General features: G+C 39.9%; 1 protein-coding gene across 2 annotated transcripts in view; it reads right to left on the minus strand.

Moving 5' to 3' along the window:
- The window catches only part of LOC117365089 (fibroblast growth factor 18-like), a 102,541-nt gene that overhangs the window by 13,026 nt on the left and 61,733 nt on the right, over positions 1 to 27,782 (minus strand). Inside the window, exons 3-4 of one of the 2 annotated variants that reach the window (XM_033955040.1) lie at positions 11,956 to 12,044; positions 2,152 to 2,329 (exon numbers count right to left, since the gene is read on the minus strand). In XM_033955040.1, the coding sequence (XP_033810931.1) occupies positions 2,152 to 2,329; positions 11,956 to 12,009 (232 nt within the window). In that variant the 5' untranslated portion in view covers positions 12,010 to 12,044. The remainder of the gene's footprint in view (positions 1 to 2,151; positions 2,330 to 11,955; positions 12,045 to 27,782) is intronic. The other variant, XM_033955030.1, reaches the window with a different exon arrangement.

The raw sequence follows: 27,782 nt of genomic DNA on the forward strand, positions 1-27,782 counted from the left end.
AAGCTATTATGAGGGGGGAGGAGAGCAGGGGGGGAGGAAAGGGGGGCGAAGTGTTAATGTGAACGGGTGGGGCCGTTAGGGGTCTTGTTTGCTGAATAGGTAAGTTTTGCTCAGCACAAATTGACGCGCACGCTAGACCTTAGCGCCAGCTTTGAGCTGGTGTTAGTTCTAGCCACGTAGCGTGGGTTTAACGCACGCTAAAATGCTGTGTGCGCTAAAAATGCTAACGCAGCTTAGTAAAAGGAGCCCATTGTCTTTTATGTGGGAAAAATCTACTTCACATTCATTAAGCCATCTTCTGAAGAAACACCCCTACCCCCTACCCCCCCCCATCTGTTCAAAACTGGAGGAATGTGGGCAAACATCATAAAAAGGATGAACAAATTGGGAGGGGAGATAGACCATAGGAAAGAAATGAAGCAAATCAAGGGGATGGAGCAGAGAGACAGGATGCAGGAATGAAAAGAAGAGCGAGGGGAAAGAAGGCATTCGTGGATTATGAATGGTGGATAACAATGTAAAAATCTAAAAGTATAAGACTAGATATATGATTCCTATTCAGCATATGAGTAGATCACTGGATTTTGAAGTGTAATTCCATTGGATGTCATATGAAACAAGGGATGTCTAACTGGACCCGCATAAAACCTGACGACATCTTGAAATATGAAGAAGGAAACTATGCACTCTAGAAAATTCACATGGAGAAACAACTCTAGAAACTGGAATATCAAAAAGTATTAGAACTTTTAAAGGAAATGGCAGGTAGCAAGCATGTGTTCGTAACAGAAATCTTATTAAGGGGCAGTGCATAAAGATTTTCCATTTTGTTTCAGTTTTTCATAGTCACTTAGGGCTGGATGCACAGATCCCTGGCAACACAGTGGAAAACAGTGGGTTGGCAGCGAGCTTCATTTTCCGGGTGATGCTCAGCACAAATAGCATACCAATGATATGCATGCTATTTGGGCTGAGTGAAAAGGGAAAGAACTGTGCCTGGCACCTGCACTCAAGAGCTGAGCCTTAGCTACAGCTCTTTTGCACAGGCCCAATGCAGTACAGGGCTGTATTCGCAGAGCTCCAGTAAGCAGCAACAAGGGAAAAAAAATAAAAAATCTTCCAGCCACAGCTGAAGCATCTTTTATTTCATTTATTTATTTGGGATTTATTAACCTCCTTTAATAAGAGATTCACCCAAGGCGATTTACATTGAATAATAGGTACTCTAAGCATTGTCCCTATTTATCCCAGTGGGTTCACAATCTAAACTACTTTTACTGCAGCAAATTCAGAAGTCTTTCTTTTTTTTTCCTTTTTGAGATTACACATTGGTTTTAGTTGCAGCTCCCTGTAATGCATTTGCGTAGGATTCTCTGTGGCTGTTACCCTGATTGGTAAACGTCCCTAAGAACCCTTTCGTGCATCAAAGGCTGATCTAACTTACAAGTAAGACTAGCTACAACCAGTAGCGTAGTGAGGGTAGGGGTGCTTGGAGTAGTGGCACCCCCCCAGGCCCTCCTCTCCACCACCTCCCTCCGCTTCTTCCCCACCTCTCATGTCACACTCGCACCCTCCCTTGCCTCGGAACCTCTTTAAATCTTTACCAGCATGAGCAGCTTTCCTCTCTGACATCATTTCCTGGTTCCGCGACCTGGAAGTGATTTAAGAGGGGAGCCAGGCCAGTGTAAGCAGCAGGTCTGAGAAGCTGCTACCACTGGAGAAGATAAAGAGGTACCGGGAGGAGGCATGGGAGGCATGAGAGGACAGAGAGGCATGGGAGGACAGAGCGTGGCATAGGAGGACAGAGAGGTGCCGGCACCTGGGGCAATCCGCCCCCCTCCCCACCTTATTGCTGTACTGACTACAATAAGTCTTACTTACACAGCAAGCTTTTGAGCATTGAGTCACCATTAACAATGACCACACCTCCCTACCCCCACAGACTTTCAATACTGTCTCCACTGCCCATCCATTGTACTGAAGGCTTGACCTGGGAATCAAGCCTATGCATGGCAAAATACAGAACTGCTGCTGAGCGACTATGCTGGACCTACTCCTGTTCTACTACATGCTTTGCATAAGTCAGGCACATAATACAAATAAAATACTAATAGTAAAAGCCTGTTTATGAAGATGGACACTACCTCTTACCGTACTTGTTGCCATCCTCTGCATCGGCATTAATCTTTTTGCCCAGGATCTGGACGTGTTTGCTGGTGGTCCGGCTGTAGAGCTGGTATATTCGAATCTGTTTCCGACTCAACTCATCTGGGTTCCGGGTGTGATTTTCCACATATACTCGAAAATCTGCCACTGTTTGGTGGGACTCCTGAAGAAAAGCCAAAATATACAAAGTGATACAACCTGCTATTTATGTGAAAAAGTAACATGTGGTAAAGTGAAGTGAATGTTCACATTGAACAATAAGGAATAAAGAAGCAAATATTATTTAAGCTTGAGTAATATTAACATTCTTAAAAAAAAAAAAGCCAATACATTTGGCAGATACCCTTGGGATGGCAAAGTGATGGGTGTGGGGGTTGTACAGTGTGTTCTACTATTCCCTGAGGTTAGGTTCTTAGAAAACCTCATGAATACTGAAAATACAAATATGAAACCATTGATCCTATAGGAATAAGGGAGTTAGGCTCCTGTGCAACCCTGCTTATTGCACACTTTTGCTGCCTGGATATAAAAGGAATATGCAAGTATAAAAATTACATATCTCTGAACTGGAAAACTAAAATTTCAAAGATGGCCTAAACAGTCAAGTTTTCAATCCTTTCTTGCATTTCTAATACGATGGTTCTAATTGAAGATCAAATGGAAGAATGTTCCAGAGTGTTAGGATGACATCGATAAATGTCAGATGCCGAGATATATCAAGCCAGATTTTTTTATGCAAAGTAATAAGTAATTTGTTAGATTCTGATGACCTCAGGGTATGAACTTGTTGATACAGCAAGAGCAAAGAATGAAGACAAACCACAGTACTTGTATAATAAGCTTGATGAGCCAAAATCAAGATCTTATACTTTAATCGTGCTTCAAAAAGAAGCCAATGGTGGTGTTGGAGAAGAGGTGTTAACATGTTCAAACGGTTTACTATTGTAAAGCAGTCTTGTAGCGGAGTTTTGAATTACTTATATGTGTTTTATTTGATACTGTGGACATTCTATTAGGAGGGAATTACAATACTTGATCCTGCACAAGGTATTCTCTCTTTTCTGGGAAGTCCCTGAACCAGTTGAGTGAGGTGCCTGTGATTCCAATTGCAATAAGTTTCATTAAGAGAAGGTGGTTGTTTACAGAGTCAAAGGCTGCAGAGATGTCAAATTGAAGGAGGACTACTTGCTGGCCTATGCTTAGTATCTGTTTAATTTTTGTAGTAAGGGTTAGCAGAAGGAGTTCTTTGATATGCTATGGTCAGAATCCAAACTGAGAGGGATGTAGGCAGGTATATTGTTCCATGTAGGATATGAGTTGCTTATTGGCATGAGTTTCTAGAAGCTTGGTAAGTACAGAGATGCCTTCAATGGGACTATAGTTTGAGAAGATGGATAGGTCTGCATTTTGTGATTTTGGTATGGGTGCGAGAGCTATTTTGCCCATTTCAGCTAGGAGTTGGCCTTGATTTAGGAGGTTGTTTATGAATCTGGTGATCCAGGTGATGATTACATCAGGTGTGGCGGCTAAAAGGTATGGGGGGGGGGGGCAGCTGTCAAGAGAGGTGCTGCAAGTGGATAATTTCTTTACAAGGTTCACTGTTTCGCTTGTAGTTAGTGGAGTGAAGGTGTTCCAAATCTGGTCCACTGTATTATGTTCATTGTTGCCTTTTTCTGGTGGTGCTGTAAGGTTGTGAATGAGGCAAAATAATTTCTTATTGTCAAGGGTATTATTTTATATCTCTTGGGTGTAGTAGTTCTTAGGCTCGGTTCTATTAAATTTGTATTTATTGATTGCTGCTCTCCATTGTATTTTATGGTCAGACAGCCAGCTTTTCTGCCATTGTGTTTCCAGTCTTCAGCAGGTTTGCTTTTCTATTCTTGAACCAAGGGGAGGGTTTAGTACATCTTACTTTGTGGTGGTGTAAGGGAGTGAGTGAATCTAGGGTGTTTGTGCGTGATTTGATCCAATCTGACAGCATCATACTAGTCGAGTCGGTTGTGATAGTTCATGAGGTAGCAACTTTGATCTTTGAATTTAGCAGAATTTATTTTGCCTCTTACTTGTTTATTTGAGTGAGAGGAAGTGCTGGTAGTTTGTGAGGAGTGGAGGCGTAGGTTGAATGAAAGGAGATAATGGTCTGACCAGGGGACAGGGGGGGGAGTAGAGGCAGTGAAGTCAAGGGTATGACCTTTTTCATGTGTTGGACCAGATGGTTTGAGATCTATTTGGCAGTCTTTAAGCAATGTTTTGAAGTATTGGATGGTGTTGTTGTCAGAGGCTGCAAGGGGAAGGTTTATGGTGTATTGGCAGGTTAGGTTTGAGATAATTTCTTCAAAGTGAGTATTGTTGGTTGAGTGGGGGGCCAGAAGGGCTAATTTTCCTAAAATATAAAAAGTGTTATGAACTACAGTATTTCTGAAATATAAGGAAAGAATAATAGCTGTGAGTCCCAAATCGCCCAAAAGAGATGATTGTTTTCTTTAGAACAGTCGAACAGTGTTGGATCTTAGGAATCAGCAGTGGTGTACTTGAGTGGGATATCCATAATGCTTCACATTTAAAAAGATTCAAGAACAATCTGTGCCATAATCCAAGAAAAGGAACCAAGTCTTAGAAATTGAGCTATTCAGCTGGCTAAGTAATCAAAAAGATGCTGATTCAAATGCAACAAACCACATCTTTCAATCATTTCATTTGCCAGAGATATACCATTTCAATTAACAATATAATTCAACAATTGAAGATTCAAAATTGTGAGAAAAAATTAAAAACAAAGCTTGACAACTGTTTATTAATGCAAATATCAATTGTTAGTTTTTAAGGCCCCCTTTTATCAAGCTACATAAGGGTTTTTTTAATTGCAGACCTCTGCGGTAAAAGCTCCAACGCTCATAGCAATTCCATGAGCGTCGGTGCTTTTATCGCAATGGTCTGCAATAAAAAAAACCCTTACACAGCATGATAAAAGGGGGCCTAAATTTGGTTTACTGGAAACATGGATTGTCAAAATAGAAAAACAAATGGTTTTAGTCATATGGGTTACAAAATTTAATAATTTTTATAGGTAATATCAGAGTCCAATTGAAAATTGAAAAAGGTACCATGTCTTAGTAAAACAATTTAAACCTAATATTGGGCTCCTTTTACAAAGCTGCATTAGAGGTTTTAGAATGGGCAGGCGCACTGAATGCTTTGACACTGCTCTAACGCTCATCAGAATTAAGGACATGGCTAGAGGATGACAACCCAAATTATGCTATTATTGGGCTAGGGTTTAGGATTAGGCTTGTTTTGCAAATGATCGTGAAATAAATTCCCCTGTACACTCCGTGCTAATCAGTTGGTAATAGAAGGTCACACAGTTCATGGGTTCTAGAGTGCTATCTGCACCTGGTTTCTGCTTAGGTCCACACTACTGGGTATTGTAGCCTCAGTTTTTATTATCAAAATTTGGCACTCTTCCAGATCCACTGGTCAGTCAGCTGCATTCTAGTAATCATTCCGTAGGTCTAGTCATTCAGTAACCTTGTGCTGGAGATTTAGGGCCTGTTTTACAAAGCCGCGCTAGCGGCAACAGCCCCGAAGCCCTCTAAATCTCTATGGGCTTCGGGGCTGCTAGTGCGGCTTTGTAAAACAGGCCCTTACTTTTTTGTTAACATCCTGTTCTTTCAAGCACATTGATCTTCGGAGATTCCCCAGGCTGCACTCTTAATAATGATTAATGAATATGCCAGTTTCGGAATTTAGCCTAAAAATCCAGAACTTCTGTTTATTAAGACCAACAAAAAAATTTTTTAATTACGAAGAAAATTGCAAAACGAATCTGAGAACGATTAATTTAATTCAGTGATATGCTTGAAAAGACCACATACTGCAAGCTAAATAAAGAGAAAGTAATTTGTAACTTGCTATATGAAACAAGACCGTATTATATTGAAATTATTGGGGTTATTAAGCAAGTGAGCAAAAATAACCAGCGTGGGTGTACACTACACAAATTGTTGTATCTGAGAGGCAAAAAATTTGTTTAGTTATAAATAGAACCCAACTGACACTATAGCCTCATTTCTCAAGTAAGCGTGCACTAAGACTTTGTACCTATTCTTAGACTGCGAGACATTTATTTTCATCCTGCATTGACTATCTGGGATCAGTATCGATCACAGCTTCCTCCCACTGGCTGAATATCGGCCCCACTATCTTTACTTACATCTAAACAGACACTGAGTTGGCTTCATCATCTACTTGAATTTCCATCTAGTAGAGGTATTTGATTTAAATGAATTATTGACCCTTCCTTCCAGTTCTAAGCAACTAAAAACTTTGGAAATCATTCTCTTTATATCTGAGGCAAATTTCTTCTTATTTGGGCCTTCATAGGGACATGAAAGCTTTCTATTTTACTAAATATTATGCTAAAGTTTTATTTTAGCATTTGATCTTGCTTTAATTCTGTGACTCCAGGTGTATGCATCAGTCCTATTTTCTGTACTGTATGTTCCTTAGAACCTAAATATTGGGGATTAGACAGCTAACAAATATAAAGAATAGAATACAACTTGCAAAATATTATGAGGGCCGAAAAAGACAACGCACCTCCTGATTGAATATCTCAAAAACAGGACATTTTGGCAAAGAATACAGGTCATCCTGATAACAATGACCTTGCCATAAAAGAAAAGGACAGAATTCAGCAATTTCTATACCTGTTTACAGTATATAGTATGCTCTAAGGCAGTGATTCTTAACCTTATTTGAATTACAGACCCCTTTAAGAATCTGATGAAAACTATGAACTCCCTTCCCCAGAAATATTCACATAAACACAACTTTGCATGCAATGAATATAATGTACTTTATTTATAGAGATTTGATTGTCTCATGCATATATGACATACACAAAGTATTATTAAACATTAAAGTAAACAATCTAAAAAAACACTCCTTTTTATGCAAAAAGTAATGCCATTCATTATAATTATTAAATACAATCCTCTTGTGCAAATTAAAACAGATCTACTACTAATACTACATCTATTTTCTCTCGTTATCTGTGAGAAAAATCAAAAGTACCAGGCTGTATAGTGAATATAAATGTTAATTTTTATCTGGCCCTCAGGGACCCCCCTGAAACCCATCCATGGATCCCAAGGGGTCCACAGACCCCAGGTTAAGAACCCCTGCTCTAAGGTAAATCTAAGGTAAATAGAAGACTTGATTGTGACCTTTTTAGGAAAGAGCTGATCAGCTATAAAATCCTTTCTGGCCAATAAAGCTCTAGGACCAGATGATTATAGAACTTTGTAGGACCTTTGTTCCTACCATATCTTCCAAACTTACATATCACAACAAAGAGGGGGAAGAGTCAAGATGGCGGTTGGCCACTGATGGTGTTTTAGCATTCTAGCATCCTAATGTTTTAGCTTGAGTTTTACCTTAGTAGTATTGCTCGGCGAATTCCAAAAGTGCAGTTTTACTTCATACCGGTGCCGTACACTAAATTGAAGGGGATGATTACAGCCATTCCACCACTGGCTGTAGTATCATCCCCACTACAACCAACAATCCTCCAGGTGCTGTATTGTATCACTGTCAACTCCCAGACTGATGATCGAGGTGAGAGTCCTGCTTTTGAGTTGAATGAAAGAGTGTTTGGCTCTTTGGGACATGATATATCTTTATCACCCCCAATAGCTAAATTCCCACCATGCCCAGCAGAATCAAAAGATTTGGTGGCAGGTCCTATGAAACTTGAAGAAGTTAAGCCAGGACTAGTTTTCGGTGGAGCCTTACCCTCAAAGGAGCTGGTTAAAACTGGAGACATTAAAGAAGCTGAGAATATAGCTTCTTAGCCAGTGGTGACTCTGGGAATGCTTTTGAAAGCAATAAAGAAGCTGAATGGGATGGTAGAAAAGGCCACACAAGACATGACAGCACTTGTAAGTAAAGTGGATTTAATATCTCATTATGTGGATAAAGTACATCAAGATTGTTTGGATAAGATTTCTCAAGTACATATTGTGACAAATAACTTAAAAGAGACTGTTTCAGCAGTAATAAAAGATCAAACGTTTATTACAAGGAACCTTGAACAATTGGAGAACTTTAATAGACGTTTAAACGGTCCTAAAATCTTAGTTATGTCCCCTGTGGATGTGTTTAAAAAGTTTCTTCTGGAAAATTTGAAATTTGATCCAGATTCTGTTCCGCCTATTAATAAGACATATTATTTGTCGATAAATAATGGTAAGAAGAAAGGCACAGAGGACCAACCTTTGAATCAATCTGGAACTCAGAACCATCTACAACAATGCATGATATCACAGCTATTCTTGAAGGTTATTTTTCTGATGTAATGGAACGTGCAACCCTGGTTGTTAGTTTTGTCTTCAAGCAAGCTCTAGGTGTCATTGCCCTCTTTTAGTAAGCCACGGTAGAGGTTTCTACCTTGGCCCGGAACACTGAGGACTTGATTCTCTATAGCGTGCCTTAGCATGCCTACATTGGAGGCATGCAGGTGTGTGGTTCTCAATCAACCACTAGGTCCGCCTACAGTTTTGTATAGGAGTGTGAAATAAAGGCCAGCATTTTGCAGGCCTATATTTTACACGTCTACCACGCCTACTGGCATACCCATGCAAGTGTGTTGTTACATACAAGTATAATAAAATCTTGGATTGCAAGTAACTTGGTATGCAAGTGTTTTGCAAGACAAGCAAAACATTTTATTAAATTTTAACTTGATATACAAGCTAGGTCTTGCAATACAAGTATATACGGTATACCCACATCCCACATACAGTATATCCACTAAGCCGATGGTTCTCTCTCTCTCTCTCTCTTTCTCTGACACTGCAAGAGTGTAGTGACTGTTCTAAACAAGCAAAGTCTTGCAATATGAGTACATACAGTATTTTGTATTAAAGTTTTTGGGTTGTGGAGTTTCCATTATTTCTTATGGGGAAATTTGCTTTGATATACAAGTGTTTTGGATTACAAGCATGTTTTTGAAACAAATTATGTATCTGGGTTTGAGATACATCTTTTTCCAACCTGAACAGCTTAGGTCTTTTTTTAGACCTTAAGAAGCTAACCAGTGGTGCTGTCTAAAGTTTAGCAAGTAAGAAGTTGTCTGGGATATAGTCTTTTTAGACCTTTACCTTTTGTTTGCTTTCTGCTAAATATCTCCTTTATTTTCTTATCTCCTTTCTCTTCTTAATAGTGGTCTTGGTCTGAGAAAGAGCTTGTATTTCATGAATTTGTTTCTCTTTTATTTGACACCTTTTTTTGTAGTCAAGGGAAAAATAAGTTCTGTGTTTCTATAACAAGTGTTTTATCATTTTGATGTGCTAATTCTTTTGTTTTAATTAGATTTTCAAGCTTATGAAGCTTTGTAGCATTTGTATTTTTAATCATAGTGCTAAACGATATGATCACTCCCCTAATATATGTTTTGAAGGAGTCCCAAGTGACACTACAGCTGGTATCTTCAGGAATATTAAAAAGAAATAATTCAGTGATAGCTTTTTCCACATGTTCCTTAAAGCCATCCTCTGCAAGCAGGCTAGGGTTAAACCTCCATGTCTTAGATGATGTAGATGATACTAAATTGTCCAAGGTAAGTGTGATAGCAGCATGGTCCGATATGAAAATTTCCTTGATCGCGGAGTCACAAAGGGTTTGCCGAAGAGCGCTACTAATGAGAAACATGTCAAACCTGGAATAGGAGCCATGCAGGGGGGGAGGGGGCGGGGAAATAGAACGTGTAGTCTTTGTCATTCGGGTGAATCATTCTCCATGCATTGAGTAATTCAAGTTGTGCCATTATATCTAAAAGAGTAGTACTCACTTTCGTTGTTCAATATGTCGCTGTAGAGATTTTACGTAGACTTGGATTCAAAATTAAGTTAAAGTCACCAGCAATGACATGATGAATAGAATTGGAGTTCACGTGATTTGCAATCTCCTCGAAGAACTCAGGGCAGTCCAGTGTTGGTGCATAAATATTAGTAATAGATACAGAGCATTTATTAACACACAAATTAACCTGAACTCATCTTCCATTAGGGTCATGAGATGATGAAAGAAAAGCAATATCCTGTTTTTTCCTATTTAATGTTATGCAAACTTGGCCTTTTGCGCTAATTGTTGTGTTTTGTTTCTCATGAGTAGAATTCTTATTTTGGAGGAATTGCAGAAATGGAGATTCCAATATAATTCTGTGTTGAGGAAAGCTGCTGCTCATTCTGTGTTTGTTCAAGCTGCCCACTAATATGCAGACAACAATAAATTGGGCCACTTGTTGGCATCATATTTAAAACACATGAGTGAGCGCAAATCTATCACCAGTCTGACTGCTACAGGACACTGCATTATCCACTACAACTGAGATATTACAGGAATTTAAAAAGTTTTATGAAGTCCTATATATGACTGAATCGCATAATGATACTTAAAAACCCTTCAACAGAGTGGAATGACCCTTTCTGTTTGCAACTCTCACAAAATTTGGCTTCCCCATGCAATTTGTTCAAATGGTAAAAGTTTTATACTATGCCCCTACTACTAAAATTTATATCAATGGACAACTTTCTGATTCCTTTAGACCGTCGAGAGGAATATGGCAGGGATGTCCACTTTCGCCACTATTGTTCAACTTGGCATTGGAGCCATTGTTGGCTACTATCTGTGCTAATGACTCCATTAAGGGATTTATCTATGAAGTCATGGAGGTTAAACCATCTGCATATGCTAATGACGTCTTAGTTTATATAACTCCAGAATCAATTCCATCTGTTCTAACTGTGATTGACAGCTATGCTTCAGTTTCTGGATACAGACTGAATACAACTGAATTGTGTTGAAGACAGGCATGAAATGGACTCTTACAGCTTTATTTATTTGGAACCCAACTAAGATTAAATACCTTGGCGTATATGTATATGTAGGCCCCACGCTGGAGGACATGGAGCAATATAACACAGATTATATTCTAAACATCATCAAAGACTCTACTCTGAAATGGTCCCCTCTAAAGCTAACTTGGTAGGGTCGCCTGGACACCATCAAGATGATGATACTACCAAAAATAAATTATATTCTGAGCATGCTGCTATTTATGTTCAAAAGATGCATATATCACGACATCGAAAATTGCCTTAGCGCATTTTTATGGCAGAATAAACAACCCCGTATTGTGTTGCATAATTAAAACAAGCCAAAACCATGGGGGGGTGGGGTGAATTTCCGTGACGTCTTGCAATATCATCAAGCTTTCATCATGAGACATGGATCGATGTGGCTGGATGTGGATTCCACTACTAATTTACCCATATGGCTACAATTGGAAAAAAGTCTATAAGGCAATAATCACCTTGCCTTCACACTTTCCACCCCTCTACACTCGAAGGATAAACAACATCCCATTTTCTATTCCACTCATGTAGTACTCAAAGCTTATGATAACTTGATGGAAATTAAATGGTATGAATTGCGCCAAATATTGCTGAGGAAAAATTATCATATTAAGATACATGATAGATCAATTAATTAGATATTGTGGCAGAACTGTGGTATCTGGACTTTGCAAGATTTAATAACGAATCCTTAATGGATGTCCTTTGCTGAATTACAAAATCGTTACAATTTGCCTCTCCATCAGCAGTATCGCTGGATACAATTGAGACACTGCTTGAATGCTCTTTTTCCTAATGTAGTACAATTAAAGAATATTCCAGAAGTACTTTCTTACATTTCATTAATCAATACTAATAAAAAAGGAGTTACCTCCAGATGGTTTGACCTTATGCGAAGGTCTTCAACTTCTTCATTAACGAGCATGATGAACTCTTGGCATGGAGATTTGGGACTTTCGCCTGAGGAAGAGATGTGGCAGGAAGTTTGGAAAAATATGTTTAGATCTCGCTCTGCCAGCATTCTTTAATCTCTGTTCTTCCTTATGCATAGAGCACACTCGATGCCAATTATGGTAGCTAAGATTTCAAATGGACTCTCTACCATGTGTTGGTCTTGTAACTCACAGGAAGGCACGCTAACTCATATGATCTATGACTGTTCACATCTATCAGTCTATTGGAGCAAAGTCTGGGAAACCATTTCTACAATCTTGGAATATACAAGAGTCCTTAAGTTTGCACATTATCATGCTGGGTCATCATGGCCTACTGCAAATGGTGTCTGATCATAATCTCAGGTTGCTTAACATATTGCTATTCCTGGCCCTCAAAAATATCTTACATTGTTTAAAAGACCTATCTAAGGTAAATTATGTTACCTGGTGGAATACGTTATGCCTTACAGTAAAGTATGAAAGCATTATAGCGGAAAAGCACAAGTCTACAAGATCGTATGTCAAAATCTGGAGTCCGGTCAACTCTTATTGCAATACAGGTTGATGACATTCAGTTCTTGTGATAGAATATAGATATCTACAATATAACATATCTGTCACATCATGGCTCCCTTTTTTTTTTTTTTTTTTACATTCCTATAGGCATATGGCTCTGGTGTCTCTCTGTGCTTTGGATACAGTACATGGTTATGGCTTCATGTTGTGCTGATACTCTTCTTTCAGAAAGGCATAGGTCAGCTTGTTGTATTATATTGATTATACTTTATGATTCCTTGCTTTTGCACAGCTTGTCTGTATCTTGCCTGGTTAACATTTCTTGTACTTTTTTGTATGTTAAAACCAATAAAATCTTTGAACTGAAAAAAAAACCCCAAGTGATTTAACTTGATTTGATAAATTAATTAAAAGTAAATTTTAAAAAATAACTCAACAAAGAATGTCTTACTAAGGGTAGCACATGTTCTCCCAAGAAATTGAACTTTTGAAGGTGCGTCCCATATTTGACGAAACTACAATTGGTTTCAAATTATAGGCCAATATCACTGATCAATGTGGATTGTTTGATTCATTCCAAAATATAGGCTAATTGGCTAGATAAGGTTCCAGGGAATAATATTATAGTGCCCTCGGAGACAGTGCTTGCTTCGTTTGCAATTTTGTTTTCATTAGCACAGCAGCAGGACACGCCTGCCTTTGCTTTATCACTTGATGCAGAAAAGAGATTTGACAATATTGAACGAATATATCTATTTAAAGAAGTGACATTATTTACCCTGAGTGGAAACTTCATCAGAATAGATGATGCTATTAGCATGAATTTACATCAATGGCTCCCTCTCCCCCCTTGATAAAACTACTATATTAGGTATTTTTTTGTTTCTGGAGGAGTCATAATTAAAATAAAAATCACAAACAACGGAAATGGGATTTGTTATCAAAAAAATAAGTCTATCATGATTTTGAGGACTAATGGCTCCCAATGTTTTTGTCATGGTGGGGCAGATTCAATGCAGTAAAAATGTTAATATCCACCAAAATTACCTCCATCCCCCTTTAATGAAGCCGCAGCGGTATTAGCTCAGACACTCCTAGGAATTCTATGAGATGGGTGGTACATTATTAGTCTGACATAGGGTTACCAGATTTCCGGCCATATCTGGAGGGCCTCTGAGCATGCGCATCCGCACATGCTCCATGCCCTCCAGACGCCCTGGAGCTCGTCCGGAAGAAAGGTTTTGTGGGGGTGGGGCGGAGGTGGGGGGTCATGTGTCTGGGGGTTTCCTGGAGAAAAATATGTTATCCCTAGTCTGACATCTCTACTGAAACCTATAGTAAAAACTACCAATGGCATAGCTTTCAGCTTCTCAGATGCGCAATAGCTCCAGTGGCATGACAAGCCCGTGCACCATGACTGGAGCTGCTTTTATGACACTCTCTGAAATATGAATTTGGGTGAATCAAGATCTAGGTGTTTAAAAACTAAAACATCAAATTATATTTTTAACCACACAAACTGCACTTTGCAGTACAACAGTAATAAGTAATAATAATATTGTCATGGTATAGACAGAGTTAAACATGTTAATAACAGGATCAGGGCTTTGATAAATACCTTGGCCTGTTATCATCTATCTGAAACCATTATTATACTGCCTTCCACCTTTTAATACTATAGCATGACAGTATCTTATTATAAACATAGAGATGTTCAAAAAATATACATCAACAGTATCATACTCTACTTTTCTCCTCTCTTTTATTCACTCTGTTCTTGCCCTTTCCTTTTTTTCTCTCTCTCAGCTATTCTATCCCTCATTCCTCTTTGCACTCCTCTTTGCATCTATAAAGCCATGCTCTGCTCTTATTCATACACAGCAACAACAGTGGAATAAACGGTGAACCAATGGCAAAGACAAAGTACAACTGAAAAGCCTTTATTGAGTATGTATCGCAGTGACTCGACGTGAGTCGTGATTCAGCCATAAGGCCTGCCTCAGGGGTCCTAATGATTTTTTTATATATACTATAGTCACAACTTCAACAAAGTAAAACAAGATGGACTTGTGTCTCATTGAAGATCCAAACAAAATGACAGCTGTATACTTACATAGCAGCAAGGGAAGGTCCCTGAAAGAAATATACCAGTGCAGCGAGGCCTTGCTGGAATTTGCAGGAGCAGAAACACACCTTTGTGTTTCTCTCCAAGTATGCGCTTTTTCAATTTACGTGAAATAAGCTCATATATTTTTACTAGCTTTGCTTGCAGACATTCAAATTTCTTTTGGCAGCATGGTCTCCTTGGAGGAATTTCATACAAGTCCAACTCCAGCATCTTTCATATGTTTAGTAGGTGGTAGACATGAAGAAGGACATCAAGTTTGGGAAGATCGAAGGAACCAGGCAAAGAGAGCGACCTGCAATCAGATGACTGGACACTTTGAAAATAACCATAGGGATGATGCCGGAGGACCTTTCCGGACTAGCACAAAACCAATTTCTTTTTAGATCCGCAATTCATCAAGTTGCTACAACTCGAACACAAGTCAATGGCACCTATTTGAGTCTAGCCTTACTTGCGTATGTTCTGTTCCAGTAGAAATTTATACAACCTTGTCTTGAAGCACCCTTCAGAGTTTCAAGACAAGGTTGGATAAGTTCCTACAGGAACAGAACATATGCAAGTAAGGCTAGACTCAAATAGGGCACTGGTCTTTGACCTAAGGGCCGCCGCATGAGCGGACTGCTGGGCACGATAGACCACTGGTCTGATCCAGCAGCAGCAGATCTTATGTCCTTATGTTCTAACAACAACAGATGTGGAAGGGCATTTTCGATATGACATCAAATACGATGTTGGATGTTTTGCAAAAATGTCCAAACATCCAGAGTCAGACAGAGCCATTTTCAAACCACAAAATGTCCAAGGAAAAATACACTAATCAAGCATTGTGACGTTTGGGGGCCAGCAACAGTCTTACTAGATTAGCCACACAGATATTCCAGTAGAGCAGTGGGACAGCCGAGGGTACACATCATATCATAACCCCCTTAAATTGGATGGTGAGCCCTCCAGAAATAGCAAAAAAATGTATGCATTTTGTGGGTTTTGGGGCACTCACACATTGTACCACAAGTGTACTTGTTAGAGTGGGATATGGGTCTCGATCCCCTTCTCTACTGTCCACTGCATTACTCCAGGACCTGCTTGCAGCTGTAAGAGAAATGCCCAATCACATCTGTAACTGTATTCTCACTTTCACTTCTTAGGGGGATGAGAGAGGGTCAGCAGCTAATATTTGGTAAGAGAAAATTTGATCATGAATCTCCTCTTTTGAGAAATCTTCACTGGCTCCCTGACTATCTTAGAGTACAGTTTAAATGTGCTTCTATGATTTTTAAAATCATACATGGGCTATTTACATCTTTGATTCCTCTATCTTTGAATAATCAGAGATCTTCTCAGACATTTAAACTGTCCTTTCCATCTTTAAAAGGAATAAAATCTATAGGTAATACTACTCGATCTTTCTCATATACTTTTACAATGATTTGGAATGGGATTCCGGCTTGTGTTAGAACTCTTCTCTCCCTCCAGATTTTCCATAAATCTATGAAACCTGTTATTTCAACATTTCTTAGAAAATTGTTCTAAGGAAAATTATTTATCTTCTCTTTAAGATGTTGGATGAGAGTCTTCATTAATAAATAATCTTCTCTCTAATCTAACTACTTTCACTTTGATTATCGATCTTTATGTGAACCAAGTTAAGCTCCTTTTGGGGAGATGACACGGTTTACTGTATAAATCCAAGATTTAGATTAGATTAGATTTATTCTTCTAGTAGTCATCTGGCCAGTTTGGGCACCTTTTTGGTACTTAATTGTTATTGAAACAGATTTAGCCTAATGGCCCTGGACATTTTTACCATGTTCCATTATAGAAAGAAAATTGCCCGCCTAACATACACCACCACACTCTTTCAAGATTGAGATGTACTGTGGAGAAAATATCTTAATAAATTAGTTTAAAAAATAATGATTTGGACGTTTTTGCAAAAATATGTCCATCTTCTACTTTATGCTGGTTTTTGGGATATGTTTCTATTTTGAAAATGAGTCACTTAGCCCCTTATTTCTTAATAGGTTTCCAAGTCTCTAATGGATATTTTGCATCTCTTTCTTCTCAGTTTAGATAATATGGCTACCTTAAAATGAATTATTGACCCTTTAATATCTCTTAGTAGGTGGTAACAAGGTTGCTGTGCTGTTATCCCAATAGTGGTAATAGTTAATTCTCCTTTAGGTGTCATAGATACCTTGAATGCTTGAAGCTTGCTTTGTGAACAGGGTAAGCATGGAACCAAAGCTCCAGTGTCCCTTCAGTGGGGTAGGGTTACCAGACGTCAGGGCAACCTGGATGTGTCCTCTTTATAGAGAACTGTCTGGGTGCCCGGAGGGATTTCCAAAACCCGGCAGTTTGTCCGGGTTTTATTTATTTATTTCATTTTCTATTCTGTCCTCCCTAAAGAGCTCAGAACGGGTTACAGGCTAACATACATAATATACAGTTAACAGGTTACAATTTGCCATAGTTATAGACCAAGTTTTTATCCTAACTCAACACATACTAGGGATTTAATACCAATATGCTTAATATACAGTTTACAGGTTGCAATTTGCCATAGTTACAGTGCAAGATTTTTCAATACAAGTTTTTATCCTAACGCAACACATACCGAGGATCTTGTATCAACATCCATTTCTTTGTAATCTATCGGTTGTGGGCAGGGGAGTTAGGTGAAGAGGTATGTTTTTATTGCTTTCCTAAAGTTGAGGAGTCCTTCAAAGGATCTAATCTGTGGGGGCAGTTGATTCCAGTGGCTCAGTATGAAGTAGGAGTAGGAACGTTGTTTGGCGGTTTGCAATTGAAGGGCACGATCAGGGGGCGTTTTGAGGCGTATTTCATCCTGGGAGCGGAGGGACCTGTTAGGCACATATGGAGGAATCTTGGTCACCATATAGCCTGGCACCATGTTGTATAAGGATTTGAACGCTAGTATCGGACCCTTAATGACACAATGTTTGGCAACGGGTAGCAATTGAGCCAATGCTAGAGCCTGGGAGACAGGGTCACAGGCACAGAGGTTATTTAGGAGTCTGTTTGCCGCGTTTTGTACATGCTGGAGACATTGTATGTTCTTCACCGTGAAACCATTGAACAGCATGTTGTAGTAGCTGGGTGAAGTCAGATTCAGAAAAGTAGTTCCTTATTTTTTGGAGTTGCCGCAGGTAGTAAAACGAGGACGATACCACTTGAGAGAAATGGTTGTAAAGTGACAAGTTGGAGTCAAGGAGTATTCCTAGGCTGCGTGCATGGTCATTTGCAGTTATAGTAGTTGAGTCCCAGCTTCATGAGAGATGGGTGTGGTTACAGTGTTCTTTGCGTATCCAAAAGAGTTCTGTTTTGGAGACATTTAGTAGTAATTTGTTGACAGACATCCAGTTTTTAATTTCTGAGAGGCAGTTTAGGAGTTTTGTGATCTGGGCACCATAGGTTTCTCCTAGTGGTAGGTATAGTTGGAGGTCATTGGTGAAGGAATGAATCTGTATTTGGTATTTGTGGACTATGTCTAGGGAAGATCTAATGTAGAGATTTAATAATAGAGGGGATAGAAGAGCCCCTGAGGAACACCATATTTGATCAGTTTTGGTTTTGAAAGCACATCATTGAGCTTTGGGATCCTCCTCTCAACATCTTCTTCATACACCGTCTTTGAAAATCATTAGCACGCGTAGCTAGGTGCCTAGATTGAGAATGCCTAGCTGAATTCCACGTGGAACTCAAAACTGATTAATGAGTTTAATTGGTGTGGTAATTGACCATGCCATTAAAAGCTCATTTAAAAATTAATTAAGAATTCTCGCAGAACTAAGAGCAGTGCCTACCATTGCCTACCAGAAAAGTGGGTATGGTTAGGGGCGGAGAAAAGGTTTGGTATGACTTAGGCACTGGTAGACACCTGTGTTAGGTGCTGGTAAATTTGACAAAGAAAACCCTAGCCTAATATACCGGCACCTAACATTATGATGCCTACCGGCACCTAAGTCAAGTTAGGCCAGTAGGTATAGGGTTACCAGACGTCCAGGAAAACCCAGAAATGTCCTCTTTTTTAGAGGACTGTCCGGGCTCCCGGATATACTTTCCAAAACCAAGTATTTGTCCGGGATTTGGAAAGCCTCAATGAGCTCTGGCCATGTCTGGAGGCCCTCAGAGCATGAGTGGATGACATTACACACATCTGCGCATGCTCCAGTCTCTTTGTGGGGGCAGGGCTGGGTGAGGCTGGGGCAGAATGGGGTGGGGCTGGAGGCAGGGTCAGGTGTCCGGGGTTTCCTGGAGAAAAATATGATAACTCTAAGGCATGATTCTGTAATGGTGCCTAGCAGTTCATTGACTTTAAGAACAAATGGGATCAACATGTGGGTTCTCTTCAAAGAAGAACTTAGGGGGGAGGGTTAATTGAGTGGGCAGACTTGTTGGGCCAAAGGCCCTTTTCTGCCGTCATATTCTATGTTTCTATGCTGAACAGCACCTAGGAGACAGGTGCTATTGAGAGAATCAACCCCATAGAGTATGCAACAAAAACCAACCCCAAAACCTGACAGTTGCAAAAATTTTAAAAAAGAATAACTATTCATACCAGTGGCATAATGAGTGTTGGAGGCGGTCAGGGAGGTGACAGCCCCCTGTGCCCTTCTCTCCGCCCCCTCCCCGGCTCCTTCCAGGGTGTCTAGAGCTCACATCCTTGGTATCTGGCAAGGAAGCAGGCTAGTGGATGTAAAGATTTCCAACCTTAGTGGTGGGCAATGCGGAACTGAACTATAACTGATGATAGACTATCCAGATCATTGTTTAGTATTTGTTCTTACCTATCTACCTACTGAATGAACTTTCAGTAAATGTTTGCTTTGATCATGAACTTTTGGATTATATTGTGCAGTTTGTGAGTGAGAATAGTATAATCCAAAAGTCAATGGTCTCCCAGAAACTGCTGGTCCTGTTCCAAGATCCTGATAACCAGCAGCTGTATGCTAGAGTGTGCGGTAGAAGCTCGGATTAGAGTTCAGGGTGTTAAAATAACCAGAGGTATAATCCCAAAAGCAACTTGGGAGCCTGGGCCGCTGTACTTTTGGCATGGGCCTCCCCAAGCCACACCACATAATACTGGATTTATAGTTTAGGTGGTGGGGATTCCTAGACCAGCTATAGCAATCTTGACTGGAACTGCCACCGTACTATGAGCAGCAGGAGACTGGCCCTCCATCTTGCACCACTGAGCTTTCCTGTATCATGCCTACATCATGAGCATTGTCAACACTCAGAGCATCACTTCCTGATGTTTATCTTGTGAGACTAACATCAGACAATGAAAGCACATCAATACTGAAAGTATCTACTGTGTTGGTATGAGGCACCAGAAGGCTATCAAGCCAACTTAGAACTGTTGTAATTTTTCATATAATTTCTGTTAATTTAGGTACATGGCAGCAGAAAAAGGCCAACATGATTCACTGAGTCTGCCCGGGAAGATTGTTAGGGCTGTTTTTGCCATGCACTGAAGGTTACTTTCCTCCTCATGCCTGTGCTGTTGTGATTGTATTTGCCACAATGTGAAGGTTATTTTCCTCATGGTTGTGTTGTTGGGATTGTATTTGACTTTTAGTGCAAGTTACTTTTCCCATGATTCTTTAGTGGTGCAAAGGTCATTACAGTACTTAGCTGAAATGCTCAATGCTTGGTTCACACCTTCTCGCTTTTAAGAACCCACTATGTATTTCCCACTCTTTTTTTTTTTAAATTCCAGCAATGTTTTTCCTTCCACCATGTCTTTCAATGGGCTACTTCAACCAAGTAAGTCATATAACAGCTGTACTAATAGTTCACTGTGGTTAGAATTAAACACCTGATAGCATGTGGGTATAAGAAGGCGTCTGAAATCCAGAGAGCTACCTTTTAATTATATGTGTGCTTCAAGGGAGGAGGATTTCTGATGAGAGATATGAAGGATTTTGAGAACTATAAGGAGGACAACAACATCTAATCACAGAAATGACAGGTAACAGATTAAATGTGTCTTAATGAGGATTTCTGTATCAGAGGCTAGAATTCTCCGGGAGCTTCAGAGCTGAAAGGATGTAACTCGAAGATTGATGAGTTAGAAGTTACTGGAATGCCTCACCACAACTTGTGGGAGTTTTGCTATCCCATCTATTGAAATGTGGTAAATACAAAATCAGCTGCAAAAGCAGAATTTTCTGTTTAGTTTTAAGCCGTCATATAATATTTATTTAAAACTTTTCTATACTGTTTACAGAAAAATTGAACGGTTTACATCAATTAAAACATACATAGGATAAAAACAAACCATATCATAACATCTACACAATTAAATCATTTCTTCTCTGCAAATGTCAACTAATACATCGCATGAATACAATAGCAAACACGGTTAAGCAGATTTTTTTCTTCAAAATCCAACCAATAAATCACAAAAATGCAGTAACAAACAACTCAGATTTTAACTGTTTCTTAAATTGAAATCGGTTTTCACACAGTCGCAATTGGCCCACCTGAGCATTCCACATTCATATTCATATTTTTCTCCCAGTGCACTTGAATCCTATTTCACATCGTCCCCTTTTATTCAAATGCTGAGAACACTGTAAAGTTTAGCCTATGTCCCTCAATCGTAGCCTTCAGTTTTTCTTGTAACCTAGGGCTCCTATTACTAAAGTGCACTAGCGTTTTTAGCGCACACACGAAATTACCGCATGTTACACCGTGTGGTATGCTTCCAGAATAACTTCAGCTCAATGCTGGCGTTAAGGTCTAGCGTGCGCGGCAATTTAGCATGCGCTATTCCGTCCATTAAGGCCCTAACGCACCTGAGTAAAAAAAGCCCCTAGTGCCTTTCAGGAGCACCAAGATGAAACTTACATAGGTTCTTCTGTGGGGAAAAAAGGGATCTCAGATTCCAAGAGTCTTATGGGCACTTCAAGTGCATATGAATCACGATACTACACTGTTGTACTCAGACAATAATTCAGCAGCAAGTAACTTAAGTACAGCATGTAGTGAGGAGGAGTAAAAAATAAAGCCATAAAACCAGTCAGTATTTCTGCTAGCTGCTTGAGGAAATGTTCTCCTATGAATTTACCTGACATGCCACTTTGGATTCTAATGAGCTGAAGAAGAACCACCAAATATCTTCCTGTGTGGAGCCATGACGTTGTTTATCAGTGTTTATCAATGACATCCATCCCCATCAGCCCACCTTCAAACTTCATTGGAGGGTATCCTCAAGGTTGTGTCATTTCCAAATGCATTTTCTTTTGTCTATTGTGAAATGCCTTGTCCTCCAAGCATGCAGCTTTTCTCCTCCATCCATTTTCCCCTTTTTGTCCTTTGCCTGAGTAGAGAAGCGAAGTAGCATTTAAAAAAAACAAACAAACAATGGGGGCCACCCCAGAGATCTCTGGGGGTCCTCATTGGCCTTGCATTGAGTAGCACTGTTCTAAGCAGAGGGGTAAGGTTTGGGAGTCCCCCTCATTGATTTCTATCAGCCCCATGCTGTAGCAGCAGATTATCTGGTACATCGACAGGGCCCCAGTAGGAAAAAACATCTTTTGTGGATGAGGAAAAGTCAGTGAAGCTTGGATCAGAAATACCAGTTCTTAACCTTCCTCCTAATCTGGAAGAGTTTCAGCCTAAGCATGCAGAGGCAGCAGCTGCACAAGATGCTTGTGTGCTTGTCCTTGGAGAGGGAGATGTGTTAATTCAAACTTGACTGAGGATAGAGGTGAGACAGAATCTTCAAAAAGACCCCCATGGGCTTATGAAGTTGATCCAAACTAGAGCAGTGATTGAAAATGGTCTGGTGGTTGGGGGGGGGGGGGGGGCTGTTCTCTGCACCTGGAAATACAAATAACTATTTCCAATACTTATGCAAACATGGCTGCAAGCAAAACAAACAAACGAAAGATCGTAGATCCGGTCTCTCCAAAGAAATCGTCAACAAGCAAACTTGACTGCGAACCTAAGGCCTTGCACGTGGTCATGGAGGAGCTCCGCTCCCTACGCAAACTGTTGCAGACAACTAAAGACAACACGGATGAAATGATGTCTGATCTTACCTCGTTAAAGACGGAGAAGGCAGTTTTCCGATCAAGAGTGGATATTGCGGAACAAAGGGTGGAGACCAATACCATGAACGTAAAGACACTTCAGCGCAAAATAAAAAAAATAGTGATCATTGAGCAGGAGCTAAAAGACGCGCAGAACCACTCCTAGTGCAACAACTTTTGCATCCTTGGGGTTCCTGAGGGTCACGAGGGGCGGGATGTGGTTGCCTTTGTGCATGGCATGTTGCCTAAATTGCTTGATGTGGCCTTCAAGAATGAATTCTAAATCGACAGAGCCCATCATGTACAAAGACATAAGCAGGACTTAAACGCAAAATACCCTCGGCCCATTGTGGTGCGCCTGTTGCGCTACACGCAGGTTATGGAGGTTATGTGCCAGGCAAAACTGAAATTCCCTTTAAAGTATGAAGGAAGCTCCCTGCTGATAGTTCCAGATCTCTCCAAAGAAACTGCTAAACGGCGTAAACTGCTATTGGAATATCGCCCCAAATTGAAATCCTATGTCATTTTCCAGTCCCGGTAAGTTCTTTTCTTGTCCCTGCCCTATTCCTGCACGCTCTATCCTCATCTGCACAAGCCTCAAACGCTTTAAAATCATAAGTGTTCGAGGCTTGTGCGGTCAAGGCTGAGCTTACAGGAATGGGATAGGGAGAGTGACAAAACTTGCGGGGACAGGACGGGGAAATTGAGTTCCTGCGGGGTCGTGGAAAAATTTGTCCCCGTGTCATTCTCTTATCCAGTTCCAGATTTTGGAATAGTCCTGGATTTCTGGCCACCTCATTGTAGTTAGGGTTACCAGATGCCTGGATCTACCCAGACAGCTTTTCAAAACATGGGACTTTGTTCAGGTTTTGGAAAGCTTCCTCTTCAGATCGCTTAGGGAGGGGGCATCCGCGTATGCTCGGATGCCCTCCTGACTGATGAGAACAGGCTGAGGGGTGTGGCTAGGGGACAAAGCTGGGGCCCGGTGTGGGCATAACGGTTTAGGGATGGGTAAAACTAGGCGGGCCGTGGGTTGGGTCTATGGGACCGTATTTTATATAAGTAAAATCTGGTAACCCTAATTGTAGTGCATCATGGGATTGGTAACAAAGTTCAAAACTAAGATTGTCCCAAAATCTTAATATTGGGTAACTTGGCATCTCTGAATATTAAGGGCTCCTTTTACAAAGCCGCATAAGCTGCTACTGCTGTGGTAATCACTCTGTCACCCATAGGGATTTAATGGGCATCGGAGTACTTGCCATGTGGCTTTGTAAAAAGAGGGGTAAATGAGTATAACATAGTAACAGTAACATAGTAAATGACGGCAGATAAAGACCCAAATGGTCCATTCAGTCTATAAGTAAAAAAAAAAAAAAAAAATAGAGTATGATTAATGAAAGGCACAAACTGTGCAGGAGTAACGGAAGTGTTTTTGATGTCCACGCAAATGCCTCACCCTAATACCTAGAGCGAAGAAGTGAAGTGGCCTTAAGAAAACCGTGTAATGTCAAGGATGGGGCGTGGAAGATAAAACCCAAGGAAAGTGAAGTGGGAATTGGATTGGATAGGACAGGGGTAGGCAATTCCGGTCCTCGAGAGCCAGAGCCAGGTCAGGTTTTCAGGATATCCACAATGAATATGTATGAAATGGATTTGTATGCACTGCCTCCTTGAGATGCAAATCTATCTCGTGCATATTTATTGTGGATATCCTTAAAACCTGACCTGATTCCGGCTCTCTTGGACCGGAATTGCCTACCCCTGGGATAGGATAAAGATTTTACTGAAAAGTTGTAATTGTAGAGTTTAGCCCAGGGATCTCAAAGTCCTTTCTTGAAGGCTGCAATCCAGTCGGGTTTTCAGGATTTCCCCAATGAATATGCATTGAAAGCAGTGCATGCACATAAATCTCATGCATATTCATTGGGGAAATCCTGAAAACCCAACTGGATTGCGGCCCTCATGGAGGGACTTTGAGACCCCTGGTTTAGCCTATAGAGGGCTGGGATTCTAAAGAAGCTAAAATAGAGGGAAAATTGCTGTGTCTCTCTTCTCTTTGTCTGCCTTGAGAGGAGGGAGAGGGGTTTCCCTCAGTGCTGAAATGAATACAGAGTGATTTTTCTGCTCTGTGAAATCTGTGGCAAATCATAAGTTAAATTCACAGAAGTGTTTGTTGGAATTATTGGATTAGGGAGGAAAGTCTCACATGCTAAAGCCCTTCTACCTCAAGTGGAGGCATCAGCTGCCACACATACAAGGGACTGATGAAGCGGGCCCAGGGGAGCTTCTGTTAGGTCAGGCCACAAATCCAGAAATGTTTCTGAGGGGGCATTACAGAATGTATGTAAGCAAAAAAAGGAATGATAATGATATAATAGGCATCTCTGAGATCTGGTGAAAGGAGTGGGACAGTGCGATATCAGAGTACAAAAATTATATCAAAATTTAAGAGTTGATCATATTGGTGGAGGAGGTGCCATATATTAAGAGTCAAACAGGATTAAAGTCCTGCAAGAATCAAAATTTGAAGTATGACATAACATTTCTTTCCACTTTTTGTCCCTTTGTTTGGCATCAAAAGGAGAGGGGAATAAGAACAGAAAAAAAGAGAGTAATGTTGGACTATGGGGTGGGGGGAAGAGGAGGGCAGATGGACCTATGTGGGCAGGAGGAAAGGGAGATGAGACAGATAGATGCTAGGGAAGTAGAAGAAAAGGGACAGGAAGATGCCAGAAAATGAGAGTGGGGTGGGCTACAATAGTGGAGAAAGAGAGAAGGAGCTCTGGAAATGGTAAAACCATGTGGGATAGTTCAAAAGGAGAGTGGCAAGAAGATGAGTAAGAGGAAGATAGTGATTTCAGAGGTAGAAATGTGGTAATGGGGAGTAGATGGAAGGAAATAGGAGGCTGGGAAAAGAGTAAGATGGAATATGGGAGAGCTAGGGACTGAGAGGAGATGGAAAGTTGATAGGTAGCTGAAAATTAAAAAGAAGGGTGAGTAAGAGGGTAAAATTAGGGTGGACAGAGGCAGAAAAAAGGGAGGAAAGAGCAAAATCAATATTTAGAGACAGGTGTAGTGAGGGAATGGAATGAAAGTGATAAAAACGAGAAAAGAAAAATGGACAGTAGACACTGGAAAGAAAATTAGCAAAACAGACAAGAAAGCAGAAAAGAGAAACTGGGACCAAGATGATGGAAAAACAAAATGGCCAGATAACAAAGGTAGGAAAAAAGTGTTTTATTTTGAATTTATTAACTGGAATATATTAGCTTTAGAATATGTTGATTATTTATATTTTATGTTTATTAAGGTACTTATGTGCATCACAGACGTTTATATACTGTATTCAGTGGCTTAGCCAGGTGGCTGATTTGGGGAGTTGGGGCATGATGCTAGCTTTCTTATGATAGCATTGTGCTTATTTCAATCAATTTTTTTACAGGTTTTGTTTGGTTTGGGATTACGAGCGATGTCTGAGAGTGGGCATTCATGGGCACAGCTGGACAAGGTTATAAAAGGTTAAAGTAAGCACTTATTAGCTCAAAAACCTGAGCCCTTTGACAAATATTATAATAATGTATTCTGATGTATCCCGATTAACCCAGAGGAGAAGGAAGCAGTTTCTTATATTAAGACCTTGGGCTATACAGTTAGGGGCAACCTTTGTTCTAAGATACCCTTGTAAGTGTATTATGACATATATAGAGGTAACAGATATGTTTTCTATGAACCACAACAGCTGTCTAAGTTTATTTCAGAAAGAGAGACTACATGAGTTTTGCTGTTCTCAAGATAGCTCAAGAAAGAAATGTTCATGAGCAATCAGGTCGCCTCTTTAGTTTGCTTGATAATCATTTTGCTTGGTAACTTATTTCAGTTTTTTTTCTTCAGCTACATCTCCGATTATTAAGGACTAACTCTATGCTGTAATAAGGTGCTATTCTTTAAATAATTTGGAATATTAGTATTATTTTCAGCTTACATTGTATTTTTTCTCATTATTGACTTGCAATGATTGTCAATTGTTAAAATTTAAAAAAAAAAACCCAACCCTGAGCCCTGTTGTTTTCATAGGGTCAGTAACAAATGGAAATGGTCTCTTAATTTAGAGGAAAAAGTCTTCAGATAGGCTTGTGGCTGATAGCCCCAAGACACAACTTTATTTACACTGATAATACCAAAAGTAGCTAAGTTATGAAATTTGTTTTAGCATCAAAGTGTGTGATTTCTAAGCCATTTTGATTTCATAAACAGAAACTTCATCATTATTGGTAGAACAGTGTGGCATTTGCGGTTTTTGGTGAATATAGAAATAGTTCTCTAGCTTATTGCCAACAGACCCTGAATGAGTTGAAATGCAGTTTATGAATCAATCCCATACCAAACTTGTCTAGGAACTTTATTTGAACACTTATTCTCACCATCACAGATATCAGAGGAAGATGATTAAACAGTCCAGGAATGTAAACAGGGAGCTTACTGACAACACACTCAGCATAGTTATGAAGTAGTGAGCAGCTACATTTTTTTGTAACATTATTAACAGAAAAAAAATGTTGTGAAGAAGATATGTCAGTGTGGCAGAAGCCATCCTTGCAATAACAGATGGAAAATTCTGGGTCTCTGCTCCAGGGCAATGTCATTCAAACAAGTGAAGGGGTGAGCTAGTCATGGAAAGGTATTCCTTAGGAATTGGAAGGAAAAGATGAGAAGAACTACAATGGTATAAATAAAAGTTCACAATAAAGGAAAACCGATGGAATGGGTACATGACTAGAAATATTTTATGAAAATAGAAGAAATTGAATGATTTACTGATCGGTTGTTTAGCAATGCTGAGGCTAGTGGATTTAAGTTTCAAATGCATCTTTAAAGAGAAGTTTTCAAAGAACTCTTGAATCTTTCCAGTATGGGTTCCTCTCTAAGATGATTTGGGAGCGAGTTCCAAAGCTGGGGTGTGGTGACTGAAAAGATCTCATTATGCCTAGTGCTGATGACTTTTAATGGAGGGTACTGAGAGGAGATTATGGGTACTCAAACGAAGTCTTGTAAC

The sequence above is a fragment of the Geotrypetes seraphini genome, chromosome 1 (assembly GCF_902459505.1).
Source record: "Geotrypetes seraphini chromosome 1, aGeoSer1.1, whole genome shotgun sequence".
In the NCBI taxonomy this organism is placed as follows: domain Eukaryota; kingdom Metazoa; phylum Chordata; class Amphibia; order Gymnophiona; family Dermophiidae; genus Geotrypetes; species Geotrypetes seraphini.